We start from the raw sequence: 14,867 nt of genomic DNA on the forward strand, positions 1-14,867 counted from the left end.
GGAGTTTGTGTGGGCGGCTTCCAGCCCGTGCTGGGTCCCGGCCAGGGCGGCCCGCCCTGCACCTGCGCGTGGGGGTGCCTGAGGAGCTGCCTTGTTTGGGGGAAGGCGGGAAATAGCGCCTCCACTAGCCTGGAAGGGCATTTTTATTTGAATGAGAAAAAGATGGTCCCTCTGTGCAGCCGCAGCCAGCGCCAGGGGCCAGGGCTTGGCAGAGCAGGACGCCCGGTTCGCAGCCGCTCTGGCCAGGCGCCCCGTGCAGTGAACGGCCTGGACGCCCGTGCAGGGCGGCCCCGCAGGGACGTGCGCGCGGCCTGGGCTTGCCTCCCGCTCCAGGTCCTCATTCCCCAGCTAAACGCGAGTGGAAGGGGACAGGGGAGGGCTCGGCCTCGCGGTCTGGTTCCTTGATGGCTTGTGAGGAGTGCCTTTGTGGGGGAAATCGTTTCCCCTTTTTACTTTTGAGCGAGGCTCCCTCACGCTGTGGCTCTTCGGGCCCACACTGCCTGGATTCTGGTGTCGCATGCTGCTCGGCGTGAGTGTGGCCACACCCTCCCCCTCTGCCCCATTGTTGAACGTGGCTCATCCAGAAGGCTGAGATCTGTCCCCGAGCAAGAGGGGCCAGGAATCCCAGCACCCCCAAACCCCACCCCCGTCCTGCCCACCGTGGGAGGGTTTGAGGCCCCCCCACTCTGCAGGGGGTGGGGGGGTAGAGGGCTGAGGGAGTAGAGAGTTGCCCCAAATTCTCATCGTCATTGCTGCCTTTAAATTTTTTTTTTAATTGAAAAAAAATTTCTTTAACGTAAAACTAGATGAAATATAACCCCCAAGCTCCCCGCCAGCCGCACCCGCGGCGTCGTTAACGTTTCTGAGTTGGTCGTTAACACCTGTGGCTCATGTTTTGTCCTGTGTTACCTCGCCGTGGTGTCACGGTACGTGTGTGGCTGTGCAGCTGGCTTCGCTGCCTCGGTGTCCTGCATGTGACAGCTGTCTGGGTTGTGTGCCATGTCGTGACTGCACTGTGAAAACGCTTTCTGTTGATGGGCATTCAGCTCATTTCCAGGTTTTCCGTGTTAACAGTGTTGCGTATAAGCCCTGAACGCCTTGCTCTGCCCTTCTCACTGTATTAGGCAAGGCCCTTTGGGCCTCAGTTTCCCCATCTCTAAAGTGGGGCGAGGGCAGGGCAAGATGGGGAGGCCCTGTGGACCTGCATGTGCAGTGAACGACCTGGACGCCTGCACAGGGCGGCCCCACAGGGACGTGTCCTTGGCCTTGTCTCACCTCCTGGGTACTCTCTCTTCCGCTCCAGGTCATTCCCCAGCTAAACACAAGTGGGTGGGGCTGTGGGTGGGTGGGGCCTGCTGACTGGGTGTGGTGATGTGACTCCCCCTTTTTCCACAGGGTCCCGACAGTCCCGAGAGCCAGCCCAGCCCGGCCGCTCAGCCACCCCCGCTCCTCAGCCCCTACGCCCCTCTCCTTCAGGGCCCTCAACAATAGCCCGCCAGTCCCTGAGCCTGAGCCTCCCAGTTGCACACGCGTGTCCGTGCCCTGCACACGCCCCTGACACATGTATGCACATGCGTGCACAGGTGTGTGCAGACGCACTCAGGGATAGAGCCGAGGGGACTCAGTGAGAGGCTCACAACAGGGACTGTTCTGGAACCATCTCTCCAAGTCACCCGCAGGAGCTGTGGGCACTGGGTCCTCTCCCTTGGGTGAGCCTGGTCACCCACTGGGCCACTTCTCCCCCGTTGCCTCTGCATCAGTCTTAAAACACTGCGGCCCCGCTCGGTGGCTCTGTCAGCAGGACCGGGCTTTTACTCCGAGGGGTCGGCCACTCTCACGACACCCAGCCTGGGAGTGCAGACTTTGTGCCAAAGCCAGGTGGCAGGGGGCCGTGGGCTCAGTGCCCAGCCTGGCCCCAGAGCTGGGCTGGGGACATAGCCCCTTCACACAGGCCCCAGAAAGCAGCGCGAGTGACAGAAGCTCATGCGGCCCGTTCCGTCCCCATCCCCCCACAGGACTTCAATCTCCCTGAAGTCTGCACAGGCCCTGGATCTGGGTGGGGGGATCCCCTTTCCTCCAGCAAAACTGACATCTTCCTGTACACTGAGCCCCCTGCTCCCCAGCTGGGGGGTGGGAGGCTCCGTCCCAAGCTTCCCCCCCAGAAGCCCTCATCTTCAGGTGCCAGGGCAGAGGTGGAGAAGCCTGGGCCCTGTCAGCCTGGATGTCTGGTCGGGTGGGCGACCTGTCTACCTGGCGCTTCTGGTCTCTGGGGCAAGCCTCTGTCTCTTTTCTACTGGAAAATAAATGAATTTTATCATCTTTTAAAAATAATTCACCATTGAAATAATAAACCTTTAACAAACCTGAACACTCGAGTCTGTGAGCCTGTTTGCTGGTGGGGGTGGGGCGGTTCAGGGGCGGCTTCCTGGGAAGTTCTAAGCTCCTAATCGAGACCTTTCTGGAACCTGCCGCCAGCGTCTCTCATGGGCTGGGCTGCTGGATTGCCCCTGTCTTAAAAGTTCAGTGTTGTATTTAACATTCTATACAAATACTGCACGAAGGTATCTCTTGTTTAGAACGTGGGATCCAAGGCCATTTTGACCACTGCCCAAGGTGAGTACCTTTGCCGCTTTGGCATGGAACCTGCGAGGATTTTTCCCCCTGTGTGTTTATATACAAACCAAGGTGTCATACAGGACATGCGGAGTATCTTTCTGGGCTTTGGCTTTTTATTACACACGTGGCAGAAAAGAGACGTGGTTAAGAGATTGGATCGGGGCCAGAGCGCCCGGTTCATACCTGAGCTCCGCCTCCTACTGGTTTTGTGATTTGGGGCAAGTCACTGGACCGCTCTGTGCCCTCGGCTCTCCACTACTAAAATGGAGGTAATAGTACCTGCCTCGTAGAGTGGCATAGTGAAAATTCAGTGACTTCATACATGAAGTGCTCAGAACACGGCTGTCCCATGGTAGGGGATATCTAAACTTGCCATCATTCTTATTATTGATTGTGACTTGTCATCTTGATTTTTTGTACCCAAGTTGGCCAGTATTCATCTGTCCCTATCTGGGACGTTGTCCCTGGTCCCTACATATTGAGTGAGTCACGTCATTCCTTTTAATGGCTGCATAGCCTCCAAGGTCCTGATGATCACACACAGTCCCTTGGATGGAGTCTAAGTTGTCTCGTTACCCCCTGTTGCAAATACATTGAACATTCCTTCCTTGACCACCACAGGCCCGACACTGCCCTGGGGGTTGGGGTGTGTCAGGAACCAAAACACCGCTGAGCGGGTGTCTCTAGGGTAAATACCCGGGTGGAATTGCGCGGTCACAAAGTTTGCCATTTGCGCCTCACTGGACTCCGCTGGTGACGCTGAAGCAGCTGCCCCGCCCCCTCCCGCCTCCACAGAGCCCTTGGGGGTCGGGATGGGCGCCCAACTGGTGATTGGCAGATGATTTCCACCCCATAAGCCAGGGTCACTCAGCCACAAGGTACAGCAGGCAGAGCCCAGCCCCGCGATACTTTCGGGGACCCACAAAAATATTTTCGTTTCTTTTAAAAGGGAAAAAAAACTCAGGTAGGAAAAAATGTTTGAAATCCTCATATAATCATGGTCATACCAATGCTGTCGTACGATGGAATTTTAACTATTTCTAATGGCCTGGGGAAGCTGCGGAGCCGCCCTGCCCTGGAGGTCTGGGGGCCAGCGGGGGGCGGTAGTGGCCGGGTCTCACCAGGCCCAGGAAAACGAGCCTTCCCTTCCGAGACGCCCGCGGCGATGCAGACGTCGCCATGGCGACGGGCGACATGGCAACGGGCGCCACCCCGAGACGAAGCGGGAAGCGCCGTGAGATCTCCGGCTTCGTGGAGGCTCTGTGATGACTTTGAGCGGCTGCGACGATGCTAGAACCACCAAGACGATGCACAGAGGCGCCATGCTGACGTAGGTATCGCCGTGGTGACGTGGCACCGCCATAGAGATGACGTGTGTTGCCAGCGATGGCCAAAGCACCGCCGGCGGTGGTGACGTAAGCGTCACCCTCCGCGGTGACGTAGCGGGGCCGTGATGGCGCGTAACGCCAGCGGTGGTGACGTAGCTATTCCGTAGCGACTTGTGTCGCCGCCGCGATGACGTAGGCGGGGCCGTGGTGACGCATCACCGCTGTGATACCGCGAGCATCCCCAGCCATGGTGACGTGGGAGCCATCGTGATGACGTCGGCACCATGGCGGCGACGGAGGCGTCACCGTGGTGCGGCGAGCATCGCCGTCCGCGAGGCTGTGAGCGTCACTGCGGCGGGGACGCCGGCGTCGCCGCTTTGATGACGCGAGCGTTGCCGTGATGATGCGGTGTCGCCGTGGTGACGTAAGCCGCCCCAGAATGAAACAGGTGGCGCCGTGACAACTCAGGCGGCGTGACGATGGAGAGGCGCCGCGGCGACGCCAGAGACGTGACAAGAGGCTTGTGGTGACGGTGTAGGCGCCGGGATGCTTGACGAAGGAGCGAGGTGCCCTGACATTAGGCGACGTGATGACGCAAGAGGCCCTGTGATGACGTAAGCGGGTCCGTGAGGATGCGAAACACCTGGGGCCGGCAGCCTTGCCCTCGGGTGTCGCCGCGGGCCGTCAGGGCGGTGTGTTGGGGTGCGGGACCCCCAAGATTTGGCTCGTGACACCCCACTGTCTACCTCGCTGGTTCCTCCACTTGCTTGCGCAGCGCGTCCGCCTAAAACTCTCTGCCTTTGATGTGCAAACGTTTTTATCCTAAATAGTTGCAAAGGGTAAAACTTACCGAGTATTGTCCCGGTGGATGTTTTAAAACAAAACCACTTCATCACTCTTTTAAATGGGCCACATGAGCGCTAGATGTGATGGAGAGAGGGTGCTCGCCACTGTTTAAAAATTACGCAAGTGAGCTCTTGTCAAAAGTTGTAGCTTTCCCCCCATCGGTGAACGTGTATTTCCTTATTCCCCCTAGAATTTTAGCTAAATGTTATATAATGTATGCCTTCAAGTTTTAGTAATCTTTGTTATACTTCTCTGCAACATAAACGTCTGTATAAGTTGAAACAGACGTTTAAATTTTTTTTCGTGACCATAATGGTTAAAGTTTTTTGTTTTTGTTTTGTTTTGTTTTTGGTCTGGATTGCCATTCAACTGTAGGTACACAATTGATCAAAACAACATCAATATGTTTCACGTTTTGGTATATATCAAAAAACAAGAAGTAAAACTATTGCAATGCATCTCCTTTTTATATATATTTTATACATTTTTAAATTTACAGAGTAGAATTGATGGATTTGTAGACAGTTCTAGGAATTTTAACACACGTATAGAACCAAGTAAATGCCGCCTCAGTCAAAATCCACAATAGTTTCATCATCTCCCAAATTTCCTTCTGCTTTCCCTTTGTGGTGAAACTTTCTCGGAAAACATAGCCTCTGCCAACCAGATAGTTTTGCCTTTGCCAGACCGTCACATAAGTGGAATCCTACGGCGTGTAGCCTTTTGAGACGGGCTGCCTCCCCTGGCATCGCGTCCTGAGATTCACTGCACGTATCAACGGTTCGTTTTCACTGCTGACCTGCTTTCCATTGTGTGCGAATGCCGCAGGTTTTAGCCAGTCAGGAGTTCAAGCCATTCATGAGCCGCAGTTTGAAGTGTTTCCAGTTTGGGGCCGTTGTGAATTTCAAGGTGCTGTAAACATTAGCGGGTAGATTTTTGTGTGAACATAAATTTTCATTTGTCTTGGATAAAAACCTAGGAATGGGATTGCCGGGTTGTATGGTAACTCCGTGTTTAACCTTTTAGGTGGCGCCAGACAATTTTCATAGTGGCTGCGCCATTCTGCGTTCCCACGGGCGAGGTGTGGTTGTTTCACCTGCTCTACATACTCACCGGTACCTTGGTATTTTCAGGTTTTGAAAATAGTCATTCGTAGTTCATCTCATTGTGTGGAGATGGTTGTTCTTTCTTTCTTTTTTTGCACGGAACCGCATCTCATAGTGAAATGAACGAGACTTCCTCTCCACCCCAATCAGTTCATGTCGCCATGAATGACTATTACTCATTGCGAGAATAAGACCAATGTTGTCGTCAGTTCCATCCCTATTTTTGCAGATATGAGATAGAGAAGCCTTGTTGACATAGGTAAGTAGCTGGGAGTAAGGAGCGTCCCGATAGCCATGTCACTCAGTTCTCATGCTCCTGAGTAATGGGCCCAAACCGGATGCAGATCTGTCATCAAAAAGCATTTTTACCCACCTATCAGCTGACAAGTCTTTTTGACATTTCTTCACATTTGTAGAAAGCTACAAAGTGGAAACTACCGACTTGGTCGTAAAAGGATTACTCAATATTCAGTTCAGGTCTCAAAAGCAGCATTTGGGAGCATCTGTCAGGTAGGGGCTGGAGGCAGGGGGCGCTGCGCTTGTCTACTGCTGGGTGGGTGGGAGCCTGGTGAGGGGCTGGGTGGGGAATGGCCTGGGCCTGCTCTCTGGGGGGCCTGCAGGCCAGAGGCTCACAGGGAGTCCAGGCGTAGAAGATGGCGTCCTTAAAACACCCAAGGTCATTGCCCTTGGAGAGCTAAGCACAGAGTTCCCAACCTTATTAGAAAGCCACAGGGGTCATTGCTGACTTCCCGGAGCCCAGGAGCCCATTGCAGACACTTGTGACTTGCATTCAGCTTTACCTGCTCATAAGAAAGAAAGAAAAAATCTCTGTAAAGCATTGTGTGTGTGTATGCGTGTGTGTGTGTGTGTCCCAGGGGAACATGGGACAGAAGAGGTGAGTGTGCCCTCCACCTGTCTCACTGGGTGAGCACCTCACTTCTGAGCATCTTTTTAGGTTGGTACAACCTTGGTCCCTGGACCCAGTCAACTGCTTTGTCCGGGGCTCAGTGAGGAAATGGTCTTCTGGCCAAGGCTGGAAGGATGGGCCGCACGGACACTAAGGGACACTAAGGGACACCGCGTCTGGCGTCAGTGCGGCATGGCTCTGAGGATTCTCAGGAGTAGCTTGACTGTTCCCATGCTCTCACCTTCTATACTGACTCCCGCCTGCTACGCGACGCTGCTAACTTAATATTTTTCTTTAATTTGACTCACTTTTTTTTTACTTAAAGAATTTTCCTTTAAAAGAAAAGCAGAAGTGGGCAAGTGCTGCTTCTCCAGTGTCCACGCATGACGGTTAAGGCGTAAAGTATACAGGCGCCCATCAGGCACCGCCAGACCTGCGCGGTTCAGGGACCCCGCACTGTCCCTTTGCGTGTCCTGCACGCTCCCGACTCTCCACTTTCCCTGTGGAGTAAGTGCTGCCCCTTCATGGGGCCTTTCCCTCCTCTGTCTCGCTCAGCCCTCGCCATCGTCGGAGGCTCAATCCCAGCCATGCCCCCTCCTCCAGGAAACCTCCCTGATCACCACTGCTCACTCAACTTTCTCCCATCTTGGAATTCCTGGGCCACTGTGTCTGTACTCTAGTTGATACTAGAATGTTCTAGAATACTAGAAGTCCTAACTCCAGGTGCTGTAGCCCCAAACCTCAAGGGCTTGTAATGTAACCCCTCGTACCTACAATTGTGCCAGAAACCGGAACACGCTTACCCAAGATGGTTCCTCAGAGTTTCCGCTTGTTCAGATGGCTATTCTTTGAAACATTTATCACGTGCACACAACCCTGTGAATGAAGTCACCAGGGCAGCTTTCTTCATCTGAAAAGAATTGGAATGATCTAGCACCCGCCTTGCAGGGTCAGTGTGGAGCTCAAACGAGTTGGTGGCCCCATGTGATGGGTTCAGGGCTGGGGACCCTGCGTTCCAGCCCACAGTTGTAGGGCTGTCCTTCCTGATGCCACTGGGGTCTCTCACCTGGAGGGTCTGCCAGCCTGGCCCACGGGTCTCTCAGCTGCCATTTGTGTCCTGTGTGGTCCATTCTCCGTGTAGTGGCCTGAGAGGGCCTTCTGACATGCACACTCTCACAGGGTCTATCCCTTGTTTAAATCCGCGTGCGGCTTTTCCCCACCCTGAAGACCAAGTCCACTTCTTGGGGCTAATGGGAAAATACCTCCCTCTACCGGCCTTGGCTCTGGGCTTCTGGACAATTCCTGGCTCAGCCACTGGGGGGCGAGCTGTGCACACAGGTTGTTCAGAGCCCTGCGTTCTAAGAGGTGCTTTGGTCACCTTAGAGTGTGCCTTAAATTAGGGTGGGTGGGAGGCCACAGCTGGCTCCCAGAGCCTGTAACCTTAAGAAATTGCATTTTATGCTCATAACTGGACATTTTTAGGGGGAAAGATTTTCAGGTGGGTGTCAACCCTCTCCAGGAAGGGGCACCCCTAACATAAAAGCCAGGGCCCTGTAATATCTGCTCTTGCTTAGCGTATAATGGAAAGGGCTCTGATGTTGCCACTCCGAGCTGTGCCCCTGTCGCTGTGCCCTCTGTAACCTGTGTGAGCCCGGGGTTTCCGCCACGGTGGCGAAGGTCCCCGCTCTGGGAACCCCTGTGAGGGAGGAATGGAAATGGATGCGTGAGCGTCCTCGGTGGGGTCAAGAACTATTATGAAAGCTCTCAGGTGCTAGCCTCCTGCAAGCATTTATTAGATGCCTACTGTGTGCAGAGCACTTGCTGGGCCCTGAGGGGGAGTCCGGCTCTGGGAGGGCCGTGCAGATGCATTTCCCCAAATGTTTTCTGGGGCCAACGGTGTGTCAGACACTTGCGTATGTACCGGGAGTTGTTTTGGGTTGAGTTCCCCCCGCTGGAGATGCTGAGACAAAGGTTCCTGGCCAGGGGGTGTCCCAGGAGGGCGGTTTTCCAGGGAAGACCAGTGGGCACGGGGTTTGGGCTGTGGAAGCCCACGGGGGCCAGGGCTACACAGAAGCAGGCGAAGGGGATCTGTTTGCCTCTGGCGGCGCCAGGGTCATCCGCCGCAGAAGTCCAGCCGCGCGCAAAGCAGGCGCGGCCCCCGCCCTCACCGGGTCACATCTTAGTGCGTGGGACAGCGAACAAGATGAGTGAGCATGATCGCCGCAGGGAGGAGGGGCGCCTGCCGGGAGAGAAAGAAAGGCCAGGGGACCGATGAGAAGAGGGGGCGCTGCTCCGAGGAGCATTTCCGCACTTGGCCTCCGAGAAGGGCCATTTCGCTGATTCCTGAGGGATCAGGAGGGATCGGGGAAAGAGCACCTTAGGAACTGTGTGTGCAGAGGCCCAGAGGTGGCAGCCGCAGACCACGAATGGGTGGGGTGTGCCTGGAGTGCAGTGAGCCCAGAGGGCGGAGGCTGCCGAGCAGGGTGGGGGCGCAGGGCCTGCCTGGAAGCCGCCGGAGGATTTTAAGTTGGGGATTTTAAATTGGATTTTAAGCTGCACGTGATCGCTGCTTGGTTGTGTGCGCAACTGCAGCCCGGGGGTGTGGATGCCGAGGGACCGACGGGAGGGACTCTGCGGCTTGTGAAGCCTCTTCTGCTCTCGCCGCGGGGCCCTCCCAGCACGCCTGAGATGGCTGGGGCAGGAGGATCAGGCTTTACCAGGAGGGAAACTGAGGCAAGTTCCTTGCCTCTCCCTCCTCTTGCCAAGTGACCCCTTTAGGAGAGGTCGCATGGCCTTGCTTTTCTCTCAGGGCCCCGAGTACCCGCCCGTCGCACTTGGGTCTTTGGTCACGCTCTGCCTCCCAGCTTAGACTGTAAGCGCCGGAGGGCAGGCGCCAGATCTGCGGGCTTCCCCGCTGCGTCTGCGTCCCCGGCTCCTGGGTCAGCGCCTGGCTCCTCGGTGTGCGTACAAATACGTGTGTGTTGAGCAAGTGATCGGGGGAGCGGCGGAATTGCGGGTGTGACTTGGGGGGAGCGCGCAGAGCCTGCCTAGCTGACCTCGCCTCCCCGTCCACCGCCCCTCTCCCTGGGGCCTCCTGGGTTGGGGCCCCAGAGCCCCACCCACGGCCCCCAGGGTGCAGGCCTGGCCACCAGGGGGCGCTGCGGCCTCGCCCTCTGCAGTGCGCGGGCCAGGACCGAGGCCCGGGTTCACCTGGGCCTCCAGAGAGCGGCGGCCGCTGTGCCTTGAGGCTCTCTCTGGAAATATCAAAAGCAGAAAACGGAAACTGACGGCCGGGGCTGCACAAACGGCGCCCGTGCACGTTTGCCGTGAACGAGTTAACGGCTTACACGTGCGGGGCCCTGCGACAGACCTGAGCGGCGTCATGGGCTTGTGAAACTATTAACGCGCGGCGCCTGGCCAGGGCGGCCACGGGGACGGGCAGCGATCCCTTTTCTCTCCGTCTGGGTGGCGGGCACCAGGACAGCGCCCCCGAGCTTGTCTCGAAGGTGGCTTCTTCGCCTGACGGTGGAGTTCTGGCCAGTGCGAGGTCCACATGGCTGCCTCTGGCCCCTCCGGGATGGGCCAACCCTGACCAGCATTTTGGACGCCCTGCAGACATAAAATCTCAGCTGTGGCCACTGTCGGCCAGTCAGGCCAGAGCTGGGCCCTCGCGCGCCGGCTTCCTCTCCTAAGACAGAGCATCGCGAGCACTTATCCAGCGCCTGCTGTATGCCACGCACGGTTTTATCCCGCCATCACCCAGGTACGGGCTGCCGTTATCATCGTCCTCGTTTACAGATGAGGAAGCTGAGGCACGGGGGCATGGAGTAAACGTCCGAGGTGTTATGGCTGGGGAGTGTCAGGGTCCGGACCTGAACCCCGACAGCCGGGCCCGGGGCACGCGTGTCCAGCCATCGCTCTGCACGTCTCCTCACCGTCCAGTTCCCCAGGCCGTCGCGGGCCCAGACACTCCTGCTTCCGCAAATGCCTTCTGGACTCACAATGGGAAGCTCGCTTCAAGGAGCATCGTTTCTAACCAGAGGTACAGACCAGTCCCGATTCTGGAGAACATGAGGAGTCTGGGAGACGAAAGGAGATCGTAAGACGCCTCCCCCCCGCCCCCGAGATGCAGAGCCAGGTCTAGGAAGAGGCTCTGCACACTGGGCTGTGCCACCCACTGGGAGAGCCCCAGCAGGGGATGGCCAGGCTCACTCCTGGGAGGTTGAGAATGGCAAGGGAAGGAGAGGAGGAAGAATGAGCATTCCTCAAAACAGTACTCGGCTCTCCAAAACCCACAGCAGAACTCCAAGAGAGGTCAAGAGAGGTGGGGGCGAGCCGGCCAGGACTTGTGGTCAAGGTGCACTGCTTTGGTGGGGCCTCTGTCTCTGACTTTTCCTCTGAAGTCTCAGGAGGCAGCTCCTGAGAGTTCCAGGCCTGGTGTGTCTTTCCTGAGGGTGTCGGCCAAATGGCAGTGTCCCGGAGTCTGGGCTCACGAGCGTTTCCAGATTTCATGGCACATTTTCCATGAAGCCTTACCACCGCAGACTTGACGCCATCCAGAAGTCTCGGCCGAGGCCGAAGGGGGCCCTTTAAGACGGAGCTGTTTTCTGCTTGAAGGTGCAGATGTGCGAGCGACATTGGCCAGGCAGGTTTCTGCAGACTAGATCTCGTTTACCTCCCCGGCTCCCGTTACCGATGTGCCTGCCGCTCCCCTGGGAACACAGCTCAGCAGATGGACTGGAACGAGGCAGCGTGGAAGGCATTAAACTGGTGGCTGGGCCCGCGGCAGCTTTTCAGAACTGTGGAACATTCTTCTGGTCTCTGGGATGTTCTGTCTGTTTCCATGACCCACCCCATCTGTTCTTCTCTGGGCCGCAGGAATTTCTTCCATTTTAGGGGACGGAGACTCCCGGATGAGACATCTGCTCAGCCCTGTGGTCTGCGGCTAGGGCAGCAACGGCTGGCTCAGCGAAGGACGTGTTTTCTCCCATGATATCGGCCCCAGTGATTCGGCAAGAGGCAGGGTGTGGAAGTTAGCGCCGGAGAGGCCCGGGCACACTGTGTCCCTTGGGCAGGTCGCTCTAACCCTCTCTGTGTCTGGCAGGAATCCTAATTCCTACCTCATTATTTCACAGGTCCTCATGAGGATTGCAAAGAAGGACATTTTATGTACTTCAGGCTGAAAATCATTAGAGAAAACTTTGAAATGCATCACAGAGGAGTTTTGGGACAAACTCTAACATCCGGGACAGTTTAAGCACAGTAAATCCTCAATGTCGCCGGTAGTTCTGTGGCTTTAAAGGAAACAGTGTGTAATGAAACCAGTTTTAGCACAGGCTGACTGATAGGAACAAGGGTTAAGTCCCCACAGCGTCTCATCAACATTGTAGCGAAATGACATTGAACAAGATGACGTTATTCCAGGACCTGCTGTATTTACCAGGTCTCTTGGAGCTGAACTGTAATGCTGAGTGTCACCAGTAGGTGTCGCTGTCAAACACTATGGGCATACTTGCCCTTGGTCGTTGTGTGGCTATCCTACCTGTATCAAACTAACTTCTTTAAGTGACGTGTGTAGATCCCGGAGGCGAGCTGAGATGCCCGGGGAGCCAGGCAGCAGTGAGGCCTCCTGGAAGGCCAGGCGTTTGTTTGCTGAGTGGTCGGGGTGCCTGAGCCGGGCTCCAGCGAGACCGCGTGCTCCGCCCGAAGCTGGGCTGGAGAGCCAGTGGGTGTGGGCGGGGACGGCCAGTCCTTTGCGTCCCCCGAAAGCGATGCTTTTTCAACACTTTTAAGGGTGCGCATTGACACCATTATTAAGATGGCGATGAAAATATGTTAAAGTGTGAAAGCGAGGCCGTCGGACCCGTGATCAGGGGAAGCAGCGTTCTGTGTGCCGGGTCCTGGGCTGACTGCAGCCCCTCCACGCCCAGCCCCAGCCACCTCGCTGTCGTCTGAGAACCTGCCTTTGCCTTCGGTCGTGCTGGTGGCTGCCTTATGGGGATGCAGGCCATTGTTGCCAAGTCTCTCTCTCTCTTTTTAATTCTCAAAGGAAGATGGTTTTTAAAACTGTGAAATCTACTGATTTTTAATTATTGGCAACAAATTCCAATTACATAAAATACTATGTGGGCCAAACGAAACACGTCTCGGAGAGGACCTAGCCTGTCAGTTTGCGAGCAGCGCTTCCTTTGCTCGTTAGCTGTGTAATTTAAGTGTGGATGTCTGTGGCGACACATCAGCCTAATTCACCGAATGTGCTTATCTTATGTACAAACAGGACCAAACAGGTCATACTTGTGTGGCTTAGAAGTGGCAATGGCTGAGACGCTAGTTTCTGGAGTCAGACAGAACTGGGTGGGAATTCCTGGATCTGCTGTTTATTAGCTGTGTGACCTTGGGCAAGTCACTTAACCTCTCCGAGCCGCAACATTGTCACCTGTAAGAACGGGGATAATACAAATGCCAATGTGGTAGCCGTGAGTGAGCGGTGTGTCCGCCAACTCTTCCTGACTTCCGCCTTCTGGGCATGTGGGAAGATGGGACTTCCTGGCCCTGTCGTGGTTGGGTGGGATCATGTGATTCATTCTGGCCGGCGAGTATCACTTGTATAGCTTCTTGGACCACAGCATTGAACTGCTGGGGTGAGAACCTTCAGAACTCCCATTCCCTCCGCCCTGGTGACAGGCAAGGGCTGCGCGATAAGCTTGGGTCACAGAGGACAGACAGCCCACGTTGACTCGTGCAGCATGAGCAAGGAATAAGCCTTTGCCATTCTAAGCTGCTGAGGTTTGGGGGACCATTTGTTACTGCAGCATAACCTGGGCTGTCCTGACTGATACAGCCCAGCCCTTGGAATGTGATGAGGATTCAGTGAAATGATGGACGGCAGGGGCGTAGCATAGTATCTGACACATAACAAGCGCTCAGTAAATGACATTCTCTTTCATTCATTCAGCAAGTATTTACCGAGTGCCTAGGCTATGCCAGGCTCTGTTCTTGGCCCGAGATAGTGAACAAAACGGACCCAAATCCCTGACCTACTGAGCTTCCATTCTGCATGACGTGGTGGCTGTCTCCTTCCTCAAGTGGGTGCGAGAGGAAAATGTAGCTGCTGGTTTACTGGCCCGGGGTGGACTGCAGAGCAAGTCCGCAGACACTGTCAGGGCAGACAGGCAGGGGCGACGGAGCCCCTCCCCCTGGAGGAGGCAGCAGGCGGATCCGTGATGGTGACCAGTTCAGGCCAGGCTGCCCCAGGCTGCCCACAGTGACGGAGCCAGGCCTTGGGTGGAAGCCAGTCTTAGCTTTGCGGGGGGAGCAGGCGAAGCGGAGCTGGCTCGAGACCCCTCCATGGGAAGGTGGCAGGGGGCATCGCGCGCGCATCTGGGGAAACCCAAAGCTCATGGCTTTGCGCTCCGGCCACACCTCCACCGTGCGTCCACCGGAGCCGCGGCCAGCGAGGACCCCGGGAGTTTCTGAAAGGCGCTAACATCTCCCAGTGCCTTTTTATGTGTGTAGTGCTGGCCTGATCGTCCCTGCAAAAATCCTACACGGGGCAATTCACCCACGTCACAGAAGAGGAAACTGAGGCTCAGATTGAGTGAGCTGCCGAAAGCTGCATGGGGGGGGCAGTGAGGCGGCTGAGATTTGAGCCCCAGATTGTGTGTGTCCTGTGCTGACCCCTCACAGCGTCCCTGGGGACAGTGCCACACTGTCCCCCCCGCCCCCCGGTCCCAGACACACCAGCTGAGGCGGTCTTTTATTCTTTCTGCTTTTGATGATCTCTGCCCAGTGGACTGAGAGGCTGCTGTGCGCGGGGCCTGCCGAGCGCCCCCTGCCGTCCTTCTCTCGTGCCCTCCGCGGCCCTTAGTGGAGGTGCCAGCCTTCGCCCCTGATGCGGACCAGGTGGCCGAGGCTCGGAGACGTGGCCCGACCTAGCCAGGTAGCTGCTGGATGGCGCGGCTCTGTGGAGCTGCTTCGGTGTGGACCACTGGGGACAAAGGGAGGGGTCTGAGGCAGGTAAAGGGACAGGGAGCTTCAGGGGCCCACCTCCCGGGGCAATCGTTA

General features: G+C 56.2%; 1 protein-coding gene across 5 annotated transcripts in view; it reads left to right on the forward strand.

The window, feature by feature from the left end:
- Positions 1-2,368, forward strand: part of SCARB1 (scavenger receptor class B member 1) — a 54,322-nt gene extending 51,954 nt beyond the window's left edge. For all 5 annotated transcript variants that reach the window (XR_004950916.1, XM_036221031.1, XM_016129855.2 and 2 more), the window contains one exon: positions 1,396-2,368. Coding sequence is in view for 1 of the 5 variants with exons in the window: in XM_016129853.2 (XP_015985339.2) it covers positions 1,396-1,491 (96 nt within the window). In the remaining 4 variants the exon portion in view is untranslated. The remainder of the gene's footprint in view (positions 1-1,395) is intronic.
- Positions 2,369-14,867: the final 12,499 nt, after the last annotated feature.

The sequence above is a fragment of the Rousettus aegyptiacus genome, unplaced genomic scaffold, assembly GCF_014176215.1.
Source record: "Rousettus aegyptiacus isolate mRouAeg1 unplaced genomic scaffold, mRouAeg1.p scaffold_m13_p_5, whole genome shotgun sequence".
Classification (NCBI taxonomy): domain Eukaryota; kingdom Metazoa; phylum Chordata; class Mammalia; order Chiroptera; family Pteropodidae; genus Rousettus; species Rousettus aegyptiacus.